Here is a 23,289-nt window from a genome sequence, read left to right as displayed (position 1 = left end):
AATATCTGGAAGATATTTTTGATTGTCCTTAGTGGGGTGAAAGGGAGGGGGGTGCTACTGGCATCTAGCGGGTAGAGGTTGGAGATGCTGCTCGGCCTCCTGCAATGTACAGGACACTCCCTCCCCCAACAACAACAAATTGTCGAGCCCAGGATGCCAGTAGTGCTGCTGCTAAAAAACCCCACTGTAAGCTCAGAAAACTCAGAGAGTTCTAGAATGAGTTTTAAAAGAGAGAGAGAGAAAAGATGTAGAATCAGAAAGTCCTGCATCTCCACCTTCCTTAATTTGATGAACTTGTTTCTCAAAACTGTAATATCTGTGATATAATTGTCACCATTTAAGTTCAAATCCTGAGATATATTTATATAGTTGGGTAAAGCACTAACCAAATACTAGTTAACAACAACCAATTATAAAAAGTTTTGCACTCGACACAGAAAGGAAGATCCATCTGTGCAGAAAGGTGGGAGGTGACGGGGTGAGGGACAGAGGTGTGGGTAAAGGAGGAGGGTGGCTGGTTAAAGAAGTTGAATCTCATGTTCCAGGGTTGTTACTGACGCTGGTGGGTTCCCTTACAGCCTCCCTCCAGCTAAATTCAAACTGGAGCTGGCCTTTCCTACCCTCTTGCAATGAGACCCAATCCCAAGACCACCTGTGGACTGGAACTTGAGGTGCCAGCTCAGCAGTGCCAACCTCCTTAATCACCCAAATCCATAGTCTCTTAACCCCCTAACTCTGCCCCCTCCTGGGAATCTTTCCCACTCAACACCAGGTGCATCAAGTAGGGGAAAGAAGCCAAACGCTAGGACGGCTTCCTGTCTGATTCTACTTAGATGAAATTGAAACACAGACAAAGTGAAGCTACCGTGTTCCAAGTCAGGACACCGGACACAGGGGAGTGGGAGTGAGAGGAAGGGGACCCAAGGGACTTTCGCTGGGGCTGGTCATGTTTCTCGACCTGGTGGCGGCCGCAAGAGTGTTTTGTTGGAGGGCAGGCGCCCAGCAAGGGCGCCCCGACAGATCACAGAACACCCGACCCATCCTCCACCACAACCTGGAAAAGGGACCAAGGCCACTTCCGGTTTTGTCCCACTTCTCTCTGCCGCGGGCTGCGTGCGAGGAGGGAGCGGGGCGGGGGGGCGGGGCTAACTAAGGGGCGGGGACTCCTAGGCGGGGCTTCGCCTCGGAACGGAAGCTGGAGAGTTCGAGGACCTTCCGGTGCGTGACGTGAACCACGACCCCCACAATGCCCCGCGGTCCCGCGAGCGGCCTGTCTCGTCGCGAGAAGCAGCGGCTGGGGGCGTCTGCGCGGACAAACGGAAGTGTGGGTGACGGTCTGAGACATCACCGCCAAGCTGGGAACTGGGGAGATGGCCGAGACTGACCCCAAGACCGTGCAGGATCTCACCTCGGTGGTAAGGGACGGCGACGCGGGCCCGAGGCCGCGGCATCCCCGGGCGGCGCCGGCCAGGCCCTGCCGGACCGAGGCGCGCCCAGGGCGGCTGCGCGCGGCGTCTCCCGAGGCCCGGTTTCTGACCTCCCTTCTCTCAGCCCCCTCAGCTTCCCGGAAGCCCCCCGTGTGACCCCCAGCCCCCGCCACCTTCCCACTCCCACACCCTGAGCCGTCCACCCGCCCTCCAGCGCCTCTCACACCCAGGTGTATGTACCGAGGCGTCGAAAACCACCCAAAGACCGCGAGTTTTGCACCGCAGCGGGCCCAGACTGCGGGGCGCCTCACCCGCCCAGCTGTCCAATTTGACAGATGGCAAACTGAAACTCTGAGGAGCAGAATCCTGGCTGAAGGCTGCACTGGTGCCAAGAGCCCGATTTGGGGCTGGAACCCAGGATCCTAGGTTCCTGACACCGGGACCAGTGCTCCGGTCCTGATCCCATGAGGGTGTCTCAAGACAAGTGTGCAATTTGTTTTGTTTTGGTTTTTTTTAAGGTGCAGACACTTCTGCAACAGATGCAAGATAAATTTCAGACCATGTCTGACCAGATCATTGGAAGAAATATCCTTTTTATTTGTAGTCGGCCTCTCATGGGCCTTTGGATCCTATTTGTGGGGTACCGATGGGGTATATGGGTGGTCTGCAGGCCAGCTTCAGCCAGTCTCTTAAACTTTTTACTGAGCTTGGATGTACTGTGTTCGTCAGAAGGACTGTGCTAAGGGTTAGGGGTACAGCTGAGCTAGACAGATCACTGGCTGGAGGAACGCGCAGTCAGCCAACTATAATGGCTGGTATGATTGGCTGTTGAGCACTTTATGTGTGTCTCTCCTTTGATCCTCACTACCACCTTATGAATAGGTTATGCTGTTATCATCTTTATCTAGCGAAGGAAGTAACTGAAGTTTAGAAAAGTTTAAGAACTTACCAGGGTTCCTACTGCTTGTAAGGGTTAGGGCTGCCTTGCCCCTGACTCCTGTACTCTTAACCACCAGACTGTAAGGAAACTGGAAAATCCGCTTCCTTAAGACAGTTGTGTTTAAGGCCATAGTTATCAGGGGCTTGGATGAAAAGGATAAGACATGGGGAGATGGTGTGTGTTACCTTTAACTTCACCACTTGATGATATGAGTAGTCGCATTGATGATCTGGAGAAAAACATCGCAGACCTCATGACACAGGCTGGGGTGGAAGAACTGGAAGGTGAAAAGATACCCGCCACACCAAAGAGTTGAAGGTGAGGGGGTGCAGTACAGAGTGATAACCTGAAAGTATAATTTTGATGTAATCACCCTTTCTCTAGATCAGTTCCCAGCCATGACGCCAGCAAGCGTCCCTTTTATTGTTACCCTGTGGACGCCATGGTTTGAAATTTTTCATGCCAACCTAATTATGTAAAATTTATTTTCCCAGTTTTCATTAATTAGGCGTATATCACAGTTAAGACAACTGGCTAACATTAGATAACCACTGGGTTTGTATCATTCCAACCAGTAACAAATGTGTTTTTGTTGACCTGAAAAGCCACAATGTGTGGCCACATTAAGCCTTTACTCTAGACTGATTTAAATTTCCACTGGATAGTTTCATATATCAGAAGAAAGACAACTAATTAAAAAACCCACATAGGGCTGGCCAGTTAGCTCAGTTGGTTAGAATGTGGTGCTGATATCACCAAGGTCCAGGGTACAATACCTGTGTGGACCAGCTGCCAAAAAAAAAAAAAACATAGCAAGATTAGATGCACAGTGATCACTCAACGCAGTGGGTTTCTTCATTGTAAGCTTTTTCCTGTGTGTGTATGTGTGTAGTGGTACTGACCTTGTTATAACCCCCAAATAATTTTTAAACTCACTTTCCTCACATTCCATTTGTAGCATTTTAATTCACTATAAAAATAAAGTTTACTGAGCATTTTCAGTAATGAGAGTACCAAGCAGACTATACAGTAAAAGATACCTAATTCCTTTCTTATTTTCTGGGCATGCCCTGAACCAAATTTTAAGTAACTATGAAATTGAGGTTGCTTTGAAGTCCATGAAAATAAATAGAGGTTTGGGAGGTTAAAGACGCTTAAATTTGCTTTTCTATTAACAACAGATTGGGTTGATTCACTGTGTGAGTAAATCACATATTTGTTTTGGATTTGTCATCTTTATTCCTATCTAGAGATAATTTGGAAAATGTCTGAATCTTAGAAGCTTCTCTGGATCTCTTTATATTATTTGGCAGTCAGAAATCCCATCGATGGAGTGATAACATCCTCTCAAGAATTACGGGACTTAAGACAATTGAGTGACAGGGATAATACAAAGAAAGATATGGGAGAAGGAAACAATTCAGAAAAATTTTTGATAAAGATTTCAATTAAATCTTTTATTTTTGCTAGAATACTATGCAAAAATGTTTAATTCATTAGAGGATTCTCAAAGGATTTTTAGTTGATAGTTGTATGTATCATTTTTATTTGTCCTCATATAATGAAAAACAAGTTGATGGTTTTTCCTCTTCAACAGGTTGCTAATAATTTACACTGAAATCTGGAACGCCGTTTTTCCAAGCCAAGAGAAGACCGAATGGCTTTTTCAGCTAACTGTTATGTGTAGACAGGTTTTGTATTATGAAGTGTGCGTTCTTATCACCGACTGTATAGTTATAGAGTGAGTTTCCCCCAGTTTCTTGAACATCTTGGACCTTGGTCAGTTGTGCTATTATTAAACACTAAAACCTTGGCAGATCCTGCATAAAATGGTCATATTTTTTAGTGTACTTTTGTGAAATCATTTTTTCCTGCCATTCCTTTTGTGGTGGTTACTGTTTAGTAAAAGTTGCTGTGTAATTTTTTTTATTAAACAAATAGTAGATTCTTCGATTATAGGTACACATGGTGAAGTAAGACATCTGTAGAGTTTAGGGTTCTTTTCTTCTCAGCACAAAGTGACTGAGCTAACACCAAATAGTGTGTAGGCAATACTTTTGAAATGGCAGAAAACATTTAAAAATTGTTTATTCAGAAATGTCTGACACTGCTCTGTTGCCAAAACTCATAATTGAACCATGACTTGTAATTGGAGATCAGATGCTAAAGTCAGTGAAAAGTAACATCTGCCACATTACTGGGTTAGAACTTTTAAGATACAGAAAATAACTGAATAGCCTGATGTAATAAGGCATTCGTTTGTTAGAGTTTTGCATGAGAATCTAATATTTCAGTAGGACGTTACATTGCTCATCTACAGTGTAAACATATCTGTAAACATATCTGGCAGGATTTTAAAACTCAATTACTCCCTCCTTTCTTTGAGCTACTGATTGAAAAAGAAAAAGACCGTTTTAAGTTGCTTGGCTAGGAAATGATAAATGGCTCATAGTAGGCTCAAGTTTTTAAGAAACACTATTTTACTTAAACTATTTCTTACCTAAATTCTTGTAAAGTAACAATTTTATTATTGATTCTAGAGAAAGGGATGATAATTCTTGCCATCAAAAATGCAGTGTCAGGAATGCTAAGCCTAGAGGCCAGTATTGATGACCTGGAATGCCAGGCATGTGATTGTCACTGCAAAGTGATTTTGTATAACAAAAACTTGAAAAAGTTGAGGAATGGTATGGCCCTTCATAGAAGGAAACCCTCCTTAATGAAAACAGGATGATTTTTTTTTTAAGTTTTCCATATCACCAGTCTTGTTTGTATTGCAACTATATAATTATTTGTCCTATTTACAAACTATGTGGGGAACACAAAAGAGTAAAATTCTTCTGAAATAAAATGAACTTAGCACTATTATTACCAGCTGCAGAAAATCCTTTGATCAGACCAGCAAGTTGTGCTGCAGGGTTTAGCCCATGAATGGCCCACTCACACAGGGCTCTGACCAGACCAGCTGAAACCTGAGTGAAGGTTGTTTTCAAGCCTCATAAACAGCAAATGGAGATATGGCTGTTGTAAGGAGAGTTGGGACTTAGGAGTTGGCTTCCTTAAGTAACAAAGATTTCAAAGGCAGGCCCTTTGACTAAAAATACCTGCTATGAATAAAGGTGCCTGAAATCCTGCTATTAAAGCTTCTTTTGTGTCAAATTTGTTTGGTTTTCTACATTTTCAGATTAAAATACACATGCCACATTAGATTATTAGCTAAAACCTCTGGAGGGATTAAGTACAAGTAGCCAAAGGCAAAACAGGAAAGGGAGATGTGGGTGGGGGTTGTGTTGCTGGAAGGGAAAACTGGGGAGTATTAGAGCCTTGGGTTTGCCCAGATGGTAAAGGGGACCTTTCCCAAGTACATTCCCCAGGACACTTGGCCTTGAAGAAGTTTCACATAAAAAGGATTTATAGTCACTTGAGTTCAGGAAACTTGCCACTGACTAGATTGGATTCATGAACATTCACAGTGCCAATTAGCATATTAAAGGTTCTGAAAGTCTGAGAGCAGAGAAATCAGATTTTAACTTTCTCACCTGACACTTTCCAAGTTACTTGACCAAGGATCCTTTTCTACACTTAACACCTAATTAACATTTAACTGAACTAATAGAGTGTAAAATAGACATAGGAATATACCAGTTAAACTAAACCAACAAACAGCTTTGAGTTCTGTTTGTAAACGTGTATATTAAGTACTCGCTCAACACCTCCAAAGTACAAGCAAAACCTTTAGCCTTATATAAAATAAGCTTTATAACCCTGTTGCACCTTCACATGTGTATAAGATGATGTCCCTGCTCTCAGGACTATACCTATGAGGATGAGAACTTCAGATACCTGGTAAGTTAGGAGAACCGTGAGCACACAGATGACCAGACACTCCACTGCTACCACCTCCTAACCAGTCTCAGCCTTCCTGGCACAACCTGGTGTGGCCAGAGAAACAGCTGCTTTCCCCTCCAACCCGCCTCCCCAGGATAGCATACACCCTCCTTTTCTCATAGCCTTTGCTCAACAAAACCCACTTTCTGGTGGCCCTTACCCACAGCATGCGTCTGGATGTGTCAGCACGGCCCTTTCCTAATTCTGGGCATAGTCTTTTTGTGCAGGAAAGTCTTTCTACCTCTGCTATTCTCCAACTATTTGTTCATTTATAGGCTAGCAGGTTAGCTCAGTTAGAGCATGGTGTTATGATACCAAAGTCAAAGATTTGGATCCCAGTACTGGCCAGCCTCCAAAAAAAAAGATCCTATTGAGGGCTAACAAGCACAGGTTGGTATGGAGGCCCACGCACCATAGAGACGGCCTCTCATTGACTAAGTGCCCTCATCTCCCAAGCCCAGGGAGCTTCTGCATTGGCTCCGGTTAATCCTGCTTCTTTATAGCCACAGGATTTTGAAATGTTTTAATCTTGTTTTTTTTTTTTTTAATCCTTTTTTTCTACTTTGTTTCAGTACTAGTAAAGCACTACCATGGTTTGATCTTATCAGAACTAACAGTATTTCAGGTAACTAAAGGTTAATTTGCTTTTGTGAGTCCTTGGAATCCTAACCCCCACTTAGAGCACTGTTGCTATGGGAACATAGCATCCTCCAAACCATCAATTTAAAAATGAACTTTTTAAACATCCTGTTTGTTAGTTAAAGGTTTCCTGTATAGATAATTATGTTTCTCTTTTATTTTGTGTTCTGTACGTTTATGTAGTTTTAATTAGACTAAAGTGGAGGAATTTGCACAATGTGTCGTCATATCTAACCCTGAAAATTAACTGGCAACAGTTAATGATTTCTCATAGCTAGCACCTACTGAAAGCGTTTATTATAAACCACTGCACTGTGTATGTATTTTGTTCTATTTGGCTTAATCCTCAGGACAAAACTGAGTTAGGTTTTTATGTGACCAGTCCCATTTTAAAGAGAAGGAACCCAGGGCTGGGAGTCAGTTGCCGGAGGTCGCACAACTGCCGGAGGTCGCACAACTGATAAATGATGACCCTGGAATCCACCCATAGCTGTTCACCTACACAGCTTACTCTGTTTCTTCTGCCTTCCCACATGAGCCGAGATTTCCAGATCTTTGTGCCTGGGCTGTCTGGGAATCATCAACCCTACTACCTTGGTGGACCTTGAAATTTAGTTTCAAAAGGCTGATTTTGCATTTTCGATTAAACATGACCTAAACTTAAGTAATAAATGTGCATGATGTGAAGTTTTATTCAGAATTTAAACAATTCAGAGCCAGCAGAAAGTGTGTGCTCCTGGACTAATGTCTTCTTCTCTCCTGAATAAGTTGAGAGCAACTACAGAAACAAATGCAGTTCCTCAAATGTTTGCCTTGACACAACTGCAAGGAATGCTAACTGCTTGTTTTCACATTTGTTTTCCTGGCTAAGACACCCATTCATCTTGTCTCTCTCAACAGTTATTCCCCAGAGACCCACCCTGGGGAGGGAAAAAAGAGTTCCCTCTCCCCACACCACTAAGCCCCCGCCCCCTGACCTATTTGCTTACCATCCATCCTATCAGGTCACTTTGTTTAAAAAAAAAAAAAAAAAAAAGGCAATGAATATGGAAATCTGAAAAATGTGCTCATGTAGCCGTCGCCTGGAATCTCAGTCTCACATTAATGTTAAGTCTCTGATTTTAGTTGCAGCCTCTTTAAAATACCTTTTCAATGAATGAAAATGAGAGAAGGGGACATGACTCATCGCCCAGAAACAAAATTGAGATGGATGGTGACTGAACCCTATACTTACCGACCCCACAAGTCACTTTGGAAATAGGAAAGCAGTTTGTTTCTACAAGTCAACACGACTACATTATAGAAAACAAATCCTACTGCTTTGCTGTCACACCTGCGGCTCTCACTAGGAGAGCTGCCTGGAAGCTCCAAAGTCCCTGCCTAGGGTTAGATTTGTATCTAATAGGTCTAAAACATCTGCTTCCCTGCAATGCCTGACGCTAATGAAATGTAATGTGTTACTTTCTTCTCACTTTCTTCTCGAGCAAGGCCCCATTTTACCAAAGTGTGTTTATATACCACATACATAAGCAATGTACACATCACATAGATACTACCCTGCTTCATGGTAGTAATTTTGGCTGTGTATTTCTAGTTTCCTACTGTGTGGACACAGATTTTGACCACTTATTCACAGTGGTCTAGCAAATTGTCTACCTCCCAAAAAGGAACAGTATTGTTTCCCAGTGTAACACAGAAGCCCCAAATCTGAGAGGCACTCACGTAGTGTTTGCTTATTGCAAAGAAGTCATCTGGTTGCCCAATGGGTAGAGACATTGGTTCATTAGACTTACAAGAGTCACTGACAGTGGCCAGTCTGAAAATCCACGCTGCCACGGGGTACATATGACAGTTATACTGAACATATCAGAGTAGGGGTGTAAATCATTTTAAGGCTTACGTGCAGACCCTCACCCAGCTCACATAACTCAGAGTGCGTGAGAGATCTGGCAGAGCAGATAATCTATTCGCTACTCTCCTAGCAATAGAGTGTTTGTTCATGTACTTAGGGGTCCTGCTCCCTCCAGCCTTCTGTTTGTCTTAAAGGGGACGTGCCTTTCCTTGGGTAACTACCTTGTCCAGGGGTAGTCTCCCAGAGGAGAGGGGGAACTTTGGTATGCATGGGGAGGAGGGAATAGGGTTATGTCCAGCATTTACCCTACACCCAATAATTAAGAATAGCCTGGATTCAGGATCTAGCTGTTTGGAAGCATTTAGCTGCCAATAACAGAAAGCATAGCCCCTCAAATAATGATGGGATGTATTACTTCATGTGCCAAGAAGTCCTGAGGGAGGCCAGCTCTGGGGCAAGTGAATTCCATACCTCAGCAAGACCATTATGATTCCAGGTTTGATTCATCTTTATGCAACCAGCAGAAAAAGAATGTCTTTCTCATTTCCTTTGTCTCTTTTTAAAAGAAAATGTTTCCTGGAAATTATTTCTACCCTACTTTCTGTGTCTAAATACCCTTGCCTAAAACAATCCCTGGCCAACAGGCCTGCCTGATAGGCTGGGTCTGCCTGTGGTTCTCATTTTTCAGTTGTCACAACTTAAGGGTTGGAGCTACTACTGGCATCTGGTGGGTCAAGACCAGAGATGCTGATCAACCTCCCACAATGCACAGGACAGCCCTCACCACATAAAACGATCCAGCCCCAAGTGTCAATAGTGCTGAGCTTGAGAAATCTTAAACCACTCATGATACAACCTGGACCTGGTATGAGGCCTCTTCTGGTAGCTTCTGGACCCTCAGAGGAGGGGAGATACAGGAACAAAGTCAGGATTCTATCAGAAAGAGAAAGGGAATGGACAGCCTACAGTGTTTATTACAGAGCTCTTAGATGTAGCTTGTAAATTATAAATGGGAACACTGGAGATGGTTAAATAAGGAATCAGCTGGCTCTCAGCCTTGCTTGCACATTACAATCACCTGGGGAGCATTTCACAAGTCCATGACCATGCAGCACCCCAGGCCCATCCCGTCAGAACCCCCTGGGTAGACCCAGACAGCAGCATTTGTTTTAAGCTTCGGTGTACAATCAAGGTTGAGAACTGCATTCAAGAAGGTCTGTCTATTGCTGATCATCCGTAATTCACCAAGCAAATTCGATGGTGTAGGGAAAATGAAAAGTAAATGGTCAGGATCACTTAGGGGCGGTGGGGGGGCCTCAGGATCTTGCCGAGCATTTGATGTAAATGATAACTGTGCACATGTGCCCAGATGTTCCTTGGCTAGTGTGGATGCCTGGGTTGTCTGTCTCGCACCCAGCTGTTTCTGGGTTATTGGACTTAAGTATAAAGGAGGAACGGCTCCAATACACAGTGCCCTCAGGACACCCCAGGAGGCCACTAGGGCGCCTACTGCTAGCTACCTGAGCTTGCGTCAGGTACAATGGGTTTGTACAATGGGTTTGAAGGTCTGTGGGCCCTAGCAACACAGATGGGATTTCACCAAGCTTTTGTCAACCCAGCTGACACTTCTGACTTGGACAGTCAAGACTTCGGCACATGTTATCTGGCATTCAGTTCAATTCATGTGTTATTTTTGCTTCAACAGCTTGATTGAGTCACCACTGTTACAATAAAAAGATTTCTGATTCCCTGACAGCTGATGGCTTGTTATCCAGATTCAGCTTCAGATTTACCTGACATTTTTGACTGCCTGCCCTGTGCCAGGGATGGTGCTAGTGCTTTCACCTGCATCATCTCATTAACTCCCCAGGAACACTCTAAAGCTGTTGACATTATCAGAATGTTTTCCAGCTGGAATTTTTCTCCCTCTAGTCAGCCTTCAAAAAATTCATTCCTAAACCATCGCTGTAGTTTTATTACCTCTTACCTTCTATGAGTCTTTAGGAGTTGTTGTCAAAACCCAGTGTTTCCAGAAAGAAATTTTAAATATTAAGTAGCTTAAAACCAAAAGCCTGTTATGCAGAAGAAAACTGTTAATTTTGATGGGCTATGAAAAATCATCAGTCATTTTGGAAAACTTAAATATACGGTTGTTTCTTTTAACGATACATTCTCCTGAAAACATGAGACCATTTGACTGATTCATCTCCAAAATCTTGAGGCAAAGGACTGGCCTGAATTCTTCATGGAACCTGGGACCCGGCTGGTAGATCGGAAAGTGCTACAAAACAAGGTCTTAAAAAGAAATCTGCCTTTCCCCTTGATAGGCAGACATCTCTGACAGGAGCCAAACTCAGATGTTCCTCAATTAGAACCTGTGTTCATTGTGGCCATAATTAAGAGTCGTTAAGGGAAAGAATCTTTTGAAAGCCATCTGTCAAAATTATGCTGTCTTGCTAGCAGAATTTTAAAGAGGTTTATAGTTACCACGGGTTGGCACTGGGTCTATGAGCTGTCATCACCGTGTCCAGACCTTCTATCAGAAACCTTTGTCCGAGAGGTTGATTATATGAAACGTGCGTTTTGCCAGCACCATCAAAAGGAAATATGGTTAAGATTCTTTTAGCAGGCCAATCTCATTTCTCAAGCTCAGACAAGGCTTAACAATAATCTGTGACCCAACTGTCTCCCCACAATGAAAAGCAGACCCTGTAGGACCCCTCTGGCCCAGTATTTCTGGAACCACTGACCAAAAAAAATTTTCCTCACCATAAACTCTGCCAGAAATTCCTTGGGTTTATTCAACTAATCTGTATTCCAGAACAATCATTAGCAAGATTTATTAATAATGCTTCAACAAGTTACTGTTTAGCAAGTTCACAACTTAAAAGAATCTCTCTTTGTACTAGCACTAATAAACTGGGTGAGAATTCTTTGAAATACCCCTAATTAAATTGGTGTGGTAGTTTGTCTGCTTTTCTGCTGTATTAAACAAATAACATTGAGCTGTTAAGCATTTTCTTGCTTTGGAACCAACTATTCTCTTCTGGACTTTCTAACCTCTTCAGAAGATGACCCTGTATTTAGTGTTGGTTCTAAAAAGTTTGCGATGGCACCTGGCCAGAATCACTAAAGCTCTAATGATAATCATTCTACTGATATTCGGTCTGAGAACAGGTATTTGTTCTGCCCTGGATTTAAACGAAACATACATGGAAAGAATATTTTTTTCCTTGAAGACATTTACCTTACGGCAGTGGTTGTTAAAACCACTGTGGCCAGACCAGCAGCATCAGCGTCACTTGGGAATTTGTTAGATCCCTAGGCCCTGCCTGGCCCTCCTGAATTAGAGACCCATGTTTCAATATGTCCTCCAGAGGATTCTGTTCTTCCATCTATGTGGGAGCCAGGACCTTAGGGCGCCAACTTGGATTGTCTAATAGCTTTGGGGGTCAGAATTGTCTAAAGGTCAGAAGTCCCTGGGGCGCTGATTAACGTGCAGATCCCCAGGCCACTCTTTTGTAGATCCTGACTCAGTTCATATGGAGCAGGGACTGGGGATCTCCATGTGTAATAACTTCCCCAGTTTATTATTTTTGTGTATTATTTTCCAGTTTATATTATATTTCTCATGCAGGAAAACACTGCATAGAGAAAGGAGACAGTGTGGATGATTATGTCACGCTGTGAGTTGTTCAGACCTGGGCCAGTCCTAAGGTAATTGAGAAGGAATTGATTCTTAATTGCCCAGAACATCCCACCACCAGACTAGAGTGTGACCTTTTTGGCCTCGGAGTCGAGCAGTCCCCCCCCCCCCGAGTCCGAGGAGCTGAGTGTGAAGGGCCCTCACTCCACGAAGACTTGAATCACTTTAAATCAATTTGCCTCTTATTAAAATGTACTTCAGTAAAAAATCATTTCAACTCTTAAGCCACAAAAGGATATCCAATCATTTAAAGCTTCCTGAGTATTTCAGCTGATTAAAAAGGTTTTAAAGAGCATGGTAAATATTTTACCAGAAGGATAAGTTATTCAATAAGGAGATTATTTATTAAAAACTGGTAATTTATTAGTTAATTTATCTTTATTTTCATAAAAGTGCATTCCCATAATCTGGGCACACTTTTTTTTCCTAGTCCCACAGCAGGTTAATAATTCTATAATACATAAATGTATTTAAATACAATTTAACCAGTGAAAATAATATTTTACTAATAATGGAAATGATATCTATAAAATTACGTCTTAAAAGAACTTTGGGAAGGTTTTAAACACAGTTTAACGTACTTAAAAAGTAGTCATGTTTGCTATTTTAAAAAAATAAGATTCTCACTTTTGGGACCATCAATTCTAAGGAAAATAACTAATAACTTTTTTTTACAGATAAAAAGGAAAGCATTATATGCTGAAACCCAGAGTCAAGGCACTGGTCCAAGTACTTATGATTAAATATTCATTTCAATAATAAAAAGTTAGAATACTTTCAGCTGCAGGCAATGACTAAAAATGGCTTAAACAATGAGGCGGTGGAGTGATCTTGTGAGGGAGAAGCCAGAGGAACCTGTCCCGCATTCCGGGCTGGCTGCTCTGTGCTTCCCTTAGCTGTCCCTCATTGTGACACAGTACCTCCAAGCCTGGCATTTGTGGACCAACCCAACACCCACTCCCCAAACCCTTCCTCTCTGTCCACCTCGGTTATGGGTAGAATTGTGCCCCACCCCCCCTCAAAGATATGTGAAAATCCTAAACCCTGCGTAGTAGTCCATGTCTGTTGCTTATAACAAAATACCTGGAACTGGGTAATTTGTAAGAAAATGAAATTTATTGCTCACAGTTTTGGAGATTGGGAAGTCCAAAGTCCAGGGAACATATCTGGTGAAGGCCTTGGTGGTGGCAACAGTGACCCAGGGGGTCTCACGTGGCAAAAATGGTGGAGCAAGGACTCTCACATGCTCTCCTTTTAAAGCCCTCAGAACCATACCCATGACCACCCTTATTAATCCATTCATTATAGCATGGTCCTCAGAATGTAATCACCTAGTCAAGGCCTACCTTTCAATTACCGTAATAGGATTTCCCACCCTCTTAATAGTCACAGTGGGGATCAAGATTCTGATACATAAAACTTGGGGCACACAATTCAACCCATATCATTCTGGTACCTGTGAATGTGACCTTGTTTGGAATTAGAGTCTTTGCAAATGTAACCAAGTTAAAATGAGGCCATGCCAGATTAGGATGAGCCCTAATTCAATGACTGGTATCCTTATAAGAAGAGACATGGAAATGCATGAAGAACGCCATGTGACAACAGAGGCTGGGGCTGGAGCAGTGTGTCTACAAACCAAGAGCACCAAAGAATGCTGGCAACCACCAGAAGCTGGAAGAGGCAAGGAACAGATGTTCCCTCAGAGCCTCTAAGAAGGAACCAACCCCACTGATGCCTTGATTTTGAACTTGAGACCTCCAGAACTGTGAGCGAATAAACTTCTATTGTCATTTGTGGCCTCCGTTATGGCAGGCCCAGGACACTGATGCTACCTACGGTAAAGAGGCTGGGGAAGCCAAATGTGCACTTTTCCAGCCTCCCTCAAAGCTAGATGTGGCCTTTGATTCAGTCCTAGTTCATGAGAAGCCATCGAAAATCCACCCAGTAGCTCTGGTAAGGCTCTTGCTCCGTCGTAAAGGGGACAGATGTGGCTCTGTTTATCCCTTTACTTTGCTTGAACAGACAGGACCTGGAACTGCAAGAGCCTTCTTTGACCGTGAGGTGATAAGCGTGAAGTTGAAGTGATAGAGCAGGAAGATACAAAGACAGAAAGAGCCTGTGCCTCAGTTTCCGCAACTCCCATGCCTGGGGCCACCAATCCAGATATTATGTACAGAGAGAAAGGCTGTAGTCAGCTCAGCTTGGTCAAGCAGGCAGTTTCCAAGAGGGAGTGATGGATGTGAGCTGGAGAGCCTCCCAGTAGCATCTGCCACACACATGGCATTTGCTGGAGAGTCTACCCGCAGGTTCTCAGAGGCATTTATAATGCTTGCACGTATTGGCTACATATTATCCTATTCCTAGCAGCTGGGGGCACCTTAGAAATGTCCACACCTGGGGAGGTGGTTACAATGTTAAGCTCCTCGTCTACACCTCCTTGTAACCCATATCTTGACCCAGCCATTAAACAGGCCCATTTGTCCTTGCTCATGGAGCTGCTGGCTTCTGTCTGCACCTGCTTCACTTGCACCAGGACCCCCTGCACAGGCATCACTCTCCCTCTATCCCAACTCACCAGTCCCCTCCCAGGTGCTCCCTCCTCTGTGCATGGGTTCTGCCATTTGTCCTGAAAGCTCTGAACATTGCTTTCTTTTCCCAGTCCCCATTCATTCACTTGGACTGTCTTCGGGTGACTAACTTAGCATTTTACAGCCAGCTTTTTAAAGGAAATCGTAACTGTTATGCCAAGGGTTGATTTGGCTTGGAAAAATTAAGATTTTTTTTTTTCATAATCAAGTAAATTGAGAATTAAATTAGGTCCAAAATGCATCTGAGGCTCCTGACAACTTGTTTGCAGAAAGTAATTGCTCTGGAGCTGGCAACTTTAGGAATCAAAGAGAAGCTGAAGAAAACTGAAAATTGCAAAATGAAGAGTGGAATAACTTGAATTAAGAGTTCATTTTTTCCCCCAACATTTTATTACGAAAGATTTTAAACATACAGCAAAGCTAAGAGAATTTTGACAGTGAACACCTGTATACACACCACCTAGATTCAACTACTGACACGTGACTGTCCTTGCCCTATTACATCTCTATTCTCTGCATCCCCCTGTCCACCTTAGAATGCATTTTTCATTCAATGATCACCACATTGCTTGGGGACTCTTTGTAGGGAAAGTGCAGAGCGACTCCGGGCACTGGCTGTCCGAGTCCATCAGCCCTGGCTGGAAGCCCTTCATTACCCCACCCCAGCCGCGCCATCAGGCTCATTCCCACCGCACCCCCACACATTTCCCAGAGAATGCTGTTCATCACCCCTGGGAGGTGTCCCAAGTCCAATCTCCATCTCTGCTCAGCAACCCACTATCTGACCTTTAAGACAACTCAATTATCCCCTTTCAGGCAAGACTAGCCTCAGTTCTCTCAAAGAGAGGTAGTCCGCTTCTCCTGTGAACTCCAAAGTATTTTAAACATGCTTTTTTAAAAAACACTTTCCACTTTGTCCTCAAATTCCTTGCTCATGCATCTGTCTTCCTCACTTTCCAAGACACTTTGAGGCCCCTCAGGGACTCCGTCTTATTTATCTTCAAATTCCCTTCAGCACCTGGCACAAGCCCTGGCACTTCGTAGGCATGCAGATGTTAGTCAAAAGGACCGCAAGAAAGTTAGCCGGAACTTTCTAAAATAAACCAGCCCCTCTTCTAAACAGCCCAAACCAGATCATGTCAGAGTGTTTTAAATTCCAGCTGCCCTGTCTCTCTCATGATCACGCCCCCTACATGGGGCAGCCTGAGCGAGCCCACATGTGTTGGTGTGTTAGTCCGTTTCTGTTGCTTCTAACAAAATCCTTGGAATTGGTACTTGGTAAGAAAATGAAATGTATTGCTTACAGTTTCAGAGGCTGGGAAATCCACAGTCCAGGGAACACATCTGGTGAGGGTATCTTTGGTGGTGTCTTACAGCAGTGTAGGTAGGGGGTCTCACACAGTAGAAAATGGCAGAGCAGGAAGAGAGAGACTCTTATGTGCTCTGCTTTTAAAGCTCTTAGAACTACGCCCCTAACCACCATTATTAATCCATTCACTATAGCATGGTCCTTACAATCTAACCACTTCTTCAAGGCCCCACTTTTCAATTTTTCATAATAGGATTTCCAACCCTCTTAACAGTTACAGTGGGGATTAAGCTCCAATAACTTTGGGGGACCATTCAATTCACAACATTCTACTGCTAGCCCCCAACGTTTATGTCCTTCTCACAGATAAATACATTCATTCCACCCCAAAAGTCTTAATTTGTTTAGGCTCAAAAGTCCAAAGTCCAAAGTTCCATTTGTGAAATCAAAATAATTCTTCTACTTCTAAGATACAATGGTGGGACAAGCATACGGTACATATTCCCATTCAAAAAAGGAGACATAGACCAAAAGAAAGGGGTAACAGGTCCTAAGCAAGTCCAAAACCCAGCAGGGCAGGCATTAAATCTCATAGCTGGTGAACCACATACCTTGATTCTGTTTTCAAAGTCCTCTGCACGTTGGTGTGAAGTTGGGTCCCCAAGCCCTCAGGCAGCTCCACTCCTATGGCTTTCCTATTCTCCTGCCACACTTCAGATCTTGCAGGCTGGCAATGCACACTGGTAGCTCTATTGATCTGGGGTCTCCATGATCCAAGACTCCACTTGCATGGAGCTCTCAAGGTTCCACTAGGCATGGAGCTGATGGGATTTTTCTGCTGCAATTCCAACCTCACATTTCCTCTCAGCATTGCTCTAGTGAAGGCTCTATGAGGCAATTCCACTCAGATCTCTTCCTAGGCCCCAGGCTTTTCCATACATCCTTTGAAATTGAGGTGGAGGCTCCCAAGCCTTCACAGCTCTGACATTCTGTGAGCCTGCAAACCTAACACCATGTGAACATTGCCAAAGCTTCCAGCTTATATTTTCCAAAGCTGTGGGTCCAGCCACACCTGGGACCAATTTAGCCACAGCTGGAGCAGCCAAAGCAGCTGGCCTGCTGGGGCTGGAAGCAGCTTCCCCAGATGGCCCTGGACAGCAAGCCCATAGAGGACGCCTCAGGCCTGTTCCCCGAGAGTATCCTGTCTCCTTAGGGCTCTGGTCCTGTGATGGAAGACACAGCCTCTAAATGCCTTCAGGGTTTTCTTTCCCTTCTCCTGATAATCCCTTTCTTCTGCACTAATCTCCTTAGCAAATGGGCCCTGGGCTACATCATTGAATTGTTCTCCTGAAAACGCTCTCTGCTTCTCTACCACATGGCCAGGCTGAAAATTTACCAAATTTTTATGCTCTGCTTTCCTTTTAATTATAAATTCTGGCTTTACATCATGCCTTTGCTGCCATAACTCAGCATAGGCTGTTGCAAGTAGCCATGCAGCTTTCTGAATGCTTTGCTGCTTAGAAATTTCTTCTGCCAAATATCCTGGATCAGCACCTTGAAAGTCCACATTCCACAAAACTTTTGGGCATGAACAGAATGGAGCCAAGTTCCTTGCCGGTTCCTAACAAGGGTGATCTTTGCCCCAGTTTCCAATAAGTCCCTTCTCATTTACATCTGAGATCTTCTCAGAATGGCCTTCACCGTCCACATTTCCATCAGCATTCTGCTCACCACCATTTAACCAGTCTCTAAGAAGTTCTAAACTTTCCCTGGTTTTCTTTTCTTCCAAACTCCCACCAGCATCTAGCCTTTTTCTAGCCTTCTCCTTCCAATTCTTCCAGCCTCTCCTCAACATCCATTTCCAAAGCCGCTTCCACATTTTTAAGTATTTGTTATACAAGCAACATCCCATTTCTCTGGTACCAATTTTCTCTATTAGTCCATTTCTGTCGCTTATAATTTAACAAAATACCTAGAACTGGGTGATTTGTAAGAAAACAAAATTTATTGCTTAGTTTCAGAGACTGGGAAGTCCAAAGTCCAGGGAACACTTTATGGTGAGAGCTTTTCTGGTGGTGACTTCAGTGACACAGAGTATCACATTGCAAAGTGGCAGAGCAGAGAGAAAGATTCTCACGTGCTCTTCTTTTAAAGCCCTCAGAACCACGCCCCTGATCACCATTTTTAATCCATTCACTACTGCATGGTCCTACAATTCAATCACCTCTTCAAGGCTCCACCTTTCAATTACTATAATAGGATTTCCCACCCTCTTAACAGTCACAGTGGGGATTAAGCCCCAATTGCTTTAGGGGGACATTCAGTCCACTGCAGGTGGTGAATGTGCACATCCCTGCCCTCATTTTTTCTGTGTGAAGGATAATTCTGTGGCAACAAAGAACAAAAAACAATATCATATGTAAGCAGGTGTTTCCTAAAGAATGGATAAAAGTAGTCACTACTCGAAATGACAAAAAGTTCAGCAGTTAAGTTGGGGAAACATCGCACAAAGCAAAGCTGCACAGATTTGTTTTGTATAAGATTTCTCAGAAGTTTTTTTTTGGCAGCTGGCGGGTATGGGGATCTGAAACCTCGACCCTGGTGTCATAGCACCTCTCTGACCAACTGAGCTAAAGAGCCAGCCCAAGATTTCTTAGAACTTTAACCTACTAATGTCCAACGTGGGATCCCAAGAAGGGGCTATGGTAGAAGGTGTTTCCAGAACAAAGGCCTTTTGCAAAGCACGAGAAGGGCCCACACTGCAGGGACACACCTTGGAGCACTGCAGGGACATGCCTCGGAAGCCGCTGCTCTCATTTCTGTTTTCCCGCCACTGTGCCTTGCTTTTGACCTCCTGTCCACCATTATATACTGCGTTTTGGGCTGAAAGTTGAACTACTAGACTAAAGGTTTTACAAAACATGGAGCTGGTGGATTTACACTGGACTTAGCTATCTTTTAGTCTGGACATAGCCATCATTTAGCCTAACTTGGGGGATCTGGCACATCCCCAATCAGCATGAGGCTGCCCAGAGAAGAAGGTTCCAGGAACCCGCTGAGATGCGCCAACACCTGAAAAGAAAACTGTCCTCAAAAGAAACTCTGTGTTTTAATTTAGGATCTTTAAGACAGCACCTTCCAATGATTAGGAGAGAAAAAAGATGCAAGTAAAGATTTTATTATTTCCAAGTCCTGGGGGTACACACCTGGAGGCCACACACTGAGGTCATGGGAGAGAAGGAGAGACCCGTGGGCCACTTGTATTGGATCCAGGGTGTTGTCCAAACTGATTTCTCACAGGGAATCTTAATTGGCAGGTTTAAAGCGAGCAGGCACCAGTTCCAGGAGATCTGTCTGTGACTGAGAGAGGGTCGGTCGCTGCAGCGCATCTGCACAGCCCATGAGGTTGGGTGGGGCCAGTCAAGCATGCTGATTCCAGCTGCCCCACAGGGAGGCAGTCACCAGGAGGAAGTTGCATAGGGGAGGTATCTGGATCCACCACACTGAGGAACTGCTAGAGAGGGTTGTAGAACTGGAAACTGTATTAAGGGTGACCGAGCCCTGCTTCTGGTATGAGCAAGTCCAACTTATATTCAAAATAAATGCTGAGGCAACACAAAATTATAAGAATTCATTGCACTGTGTTATCAATATCCAAAGTCCTTAAAGAGGCCAGCATTGCCATTAGAATCCTTATGAAAACATTCACCTTTCTCTCCCAATACACCAGAAGCCAACGTTTAAAACAAAATGATTGCACATGTTTTTTCTTTTTGTTGGTTTCATCTCATGACTAGTGTAGTAAGATTTGGCTGCCCACTACCTATCCATTTATTAAAGTGTGCAACAGGTTTAAATATTCTTACAGCTGTGTAAGTAAAACAATAATAATAATAATAATAATAATTGAATCAATAGAATGCTTCCATAACCTGCAACCTACAGTCTTGAACATTGTCTGATGAGCTGTACTGGCTTTTCTGAACTGACCTGGGAACATAATCATCTTTGCCAGTTCTGTGCCCGCACAGTACCTGGCACGAAGCAGATGCTCAGCAAATATTTGACAACTGGCTATACTGGAAAGGTGTGGTCAGAGAATAAATAAGTCCTAAGGAGTTACTATGAAGGGTCTGCAGTTGCACTGATGGGGCAGAAAGATTTCTCGGGATACCACCTCGGCTAAAGGCAAGACAGACTCAGGTGCTGGCAACCTGAGACTTGGATACTATTTTCCCTGTGAATGTATCTCCCCTCACTCTGGACCGAATATCCAGCTCCCCACAAATCCCTGTAGGTTGAGTCAGAAACCAAGGGACAATGAGCCTTGTTCAGGATATCTACATTCCTTATCACCAGCCTACTTTCACCTGGGAGTGACCAATAATCTATCTCATCTCACTGAAGCAAGAAAGGACATCTGTTGACCCCTGAAAGTGAGAGTTTTGGGGGTAGATTGAGGCATGGCTGAATCCAGGAGCTCAACAAACTCATCAGGAATTGGCTGCCACCAGTCAACTCTACCATCCTATGTGCTGGCTCTTGCCACCAGGGCAAATTGGCCACCAGCAGTTCCAGATCACATCCAACCCTCTCAGGCACCAACCACTCAAGTAAGAGGTCTCTGGGCCAAAGTTCCCACAAGCTTCCTGGGGTTGCGTCTCATTGGTCTGGCTTTGGGCACATCCCATCTCTGAGCTAATCACAGAAGCCAAGAGAGATGGAATGACCTGATTGGGCAGGCCTGGGTCAATGTCCTACACTGAGACCAGGGTTGGGATTGAGACACTCAGCAAAGCCCTGGAATTGGGAATGGGGGGTCAGGGGGAGGTGGAAGAGTTGCCTAAATGGAACCGCGTGCTATTTCCAGGAAAAGTGAACTGGAGTCTCACCAACAACCCACTATTCAGTTCAGGAAGGTGCACCTAATTTCCAAGTCTTTCCCACTTTCTCCCCACCTCCTCCCCACTGAACTAACCCCAGTCTCCAGCCAACGCAGGTATCTTCCCCCACTGTCTGATCAACCCTGGGCCCCTGTTCTGACACAAACATGGAATCCAAAGGCGAGTCTCTTCTTGCTCACGACTCAGCTTAATTCTCAGTGTGAGCCTCCAGTCAATGCATGGCTCTAAAAAGTTGGAAAACATTAATTAAAACCCACTGCTTGAGAGGGAGCCACCCGGCCCAGCATAGCCCCATGAGTGACCCCCGGCCCGGCCCTGCTCGGGGGGTGGACACCCGCCCGGCTTCCGCCTGCCCCACCGGGCCACTCACCGGCCCGGGCTGCCTCCATTTTCTCAGGTGGTGGCGGCTCCAGTGTGTCTCCGGCCCGACTCGGCCAAGCCTGTCCTCCTCGCCCTGCTCGGCTCCTCACTGAGCCTTCCCATTTGCTTGCCCCCGGCGCGGGGCTTCCCGGGGCCTGTGGGCTGGCCTCCTCTCCCACTCCCTCCACAGTTCTCTGGTGGGGGCTGGTGGCGTGGGGCGTCCCCAGCCAGCATCGGGAGGGCAAGGAAGTATGGGCTGGGCCGACTGTCACTCCACCGCACCCTGGGCTCCAGGTAAACTTCCTGTTACTGGGAGGCAGATGCCATCTCAGCGGCCACCAGTTCAGAAAAACGCCTAACCGATTTCTGGTTAGGAATAGTATGGTCGGAGAGTTCCTGAGTTCGCTTGAACCTGCCGGAGAGCTGACTGCGGGCAGGAACCAGAGTCGGTCCGCGCCGGGGGGATTCAAAGGTGAACCGTGTGCTGCGGACTCCTCCCCCGAGGAGCTCACGCTCTGGTGTGAGAGATAAAACAAGTACACAAATAACCGCAATACCAGGAGGAAAGTGATAAGTCCCAAGAAAGATCTACACAGTGCTACAAAGGCACCCAGAGCGACCAGTCGTCTGCGCCTAGCAGAAACCTGGTAGACTTCCTGGGCAAGGCGGTGCCAAGCAGGGTCTTGAAGGCTCAGCTGATAGACAAGGGTTGCAGAAGACACGTCCCAGCCCAGCCCAGTGTGAACAGAGCGAGGAGATATTTGGCTAGGGAGGCAGAGACTCGACAGAAACCACACACCCTGTGGGGCCACCACTGCGTGATCCAGCAGCCTGGGCCAGAGCACACGGAACAGGGAGAAGTCCTGCATGGGAAGTGGAAGCTCAGCAGAGACCACACATCCTGTGGTACCGCCCCGTGATCGAGCAGCCCAGCACAGTCCAAGCTGACCAGAGAGGTGGCTCCCCGGAGAGGCCCAAGACCCAAGGCAACCACACAAACAAGGCAGTAGAGGCCAACTGAGTAGTCACGGAGGTAGCCATACCAAATTGGCAACCACAGCAACATCTTAGTTAGTCAATAGTCTCAAACCGGTGGACTGTGAAACCCCCTGCCACAATGAATAAACATCAAAAAAAAGATACCAGAAATACAAAAAATCAAGAAAGTACACCACCAAAAGTTAATAAATCTCAAACTCTAGATCCTATAAAACAAGAAGCCCTTGAAATGACTGACAAGGAATTTCGAGTGATAATTCTAAGGAAACTGAGTGAGATACAAGAAAACTCAGCCAGACATCATGATGAAACGAGGAAAAGTATACAGGACCTGAAAGAGGAAATGTACAAGGAAATCAATGTCCTGAAAAAAAATGTAGCAGAACTTGCTGAACTGAAGAAGTTACTCAGTGAAATAAAAAACACAACGGAGAGTTTAACCAGCAGGCTTGTCGAAGTTGAAGAGAGAACCTCTGAACTTGAAGATGGGCTGTTTGAAATAACACAAGCAGACAAAAACAACAAAAAAAGAATCAAAGACATTGAAAAAAATCTGAGAGAGATATCAGAAAACCTTAAGCGCTCAAATATCTGAGTCATGGGTATTCCAGAAGGGGAGGAAAAAGGAGATTGCATTGAAAGCATATTCAACAAAATAGTGGCAGAAAACTTCC

At 44.7% G+C, this 23,289-nt stretch overlaps 1 protein-coding gene across 1 annotated transcript; it reads left to right on the top strand.

The window, feature by feature from the left end:
• Positions 1 to 1,234: 1,234 nt before the first annotated feature.
• Positions 1,235 to 5,509, top strand: HSBP1 (heat shock factor binding protein 1). Its single transcript, XM_063111178.1, has 4 exons — positions 1,235 to 1,415; positions 1,946 to 2,012; positions 2,568 to 2,685; positions 3,965 to 5,509. The coding sequence occupies exons 1-3, from the start codon at positions 1,371 to 1,373 to the stop codon at positions 2,681 to 2,683; spliced, it is 228 nt and encodes a 75-aa protein (XP_062967248.1). The 5' UTR covers positions 1,235 to 1,370; the 3' UTR covers positions 2,684 to 2,685; positions 3,965 to 5,509.
• The last annotated feature ends 17,780 nt before the right edge of the window (positions 5,510 to 23,289 follow it).

The sequence above is a fragment of the Cynocephalus volans genome, chromosome 10 (genome assembly GCF_027409185.1).
Source record: "Cynocephalus volans isolate mCynVol1 chromosome 10, mCynVol1.pri, whole genome shotgun sequence".
Classification (NCBI taxonomy): Eukaryota; Metazoa; Chordata; class Mammalia; order Dermoptera; family Cynocephalidae; genus Cynocephalus; species Cynocephalus volans.
The sequence above is the reverse complement of the archived record's forward strand: the minus strand, read 5'-3'. Positions and strand labels throughout refer to the sequence as shown.

Coding starts and splice junctions, on each gene's coding strand:
- HSBP1 (XM_063111178.1), top strand. CDS start 1,371: ATGGCCGAGACTGACCCCAAGACCGTGCAGGATCTCACCTCGGTG. Junction 1,416..1,945: donor TGCAGGATCTCACCTCGGTG/GTAAGGGACGGC, acceptor GTTTTTTTTAAG/GTGCAGACACTTCTGCAACA. Junction 2,013..2,567: donor TGACCAGATCATTGGAAGAA/ATATCCTTTTTA, acceptor TAACTTCACCAC/TTGATGATATGAGTAGTCGC.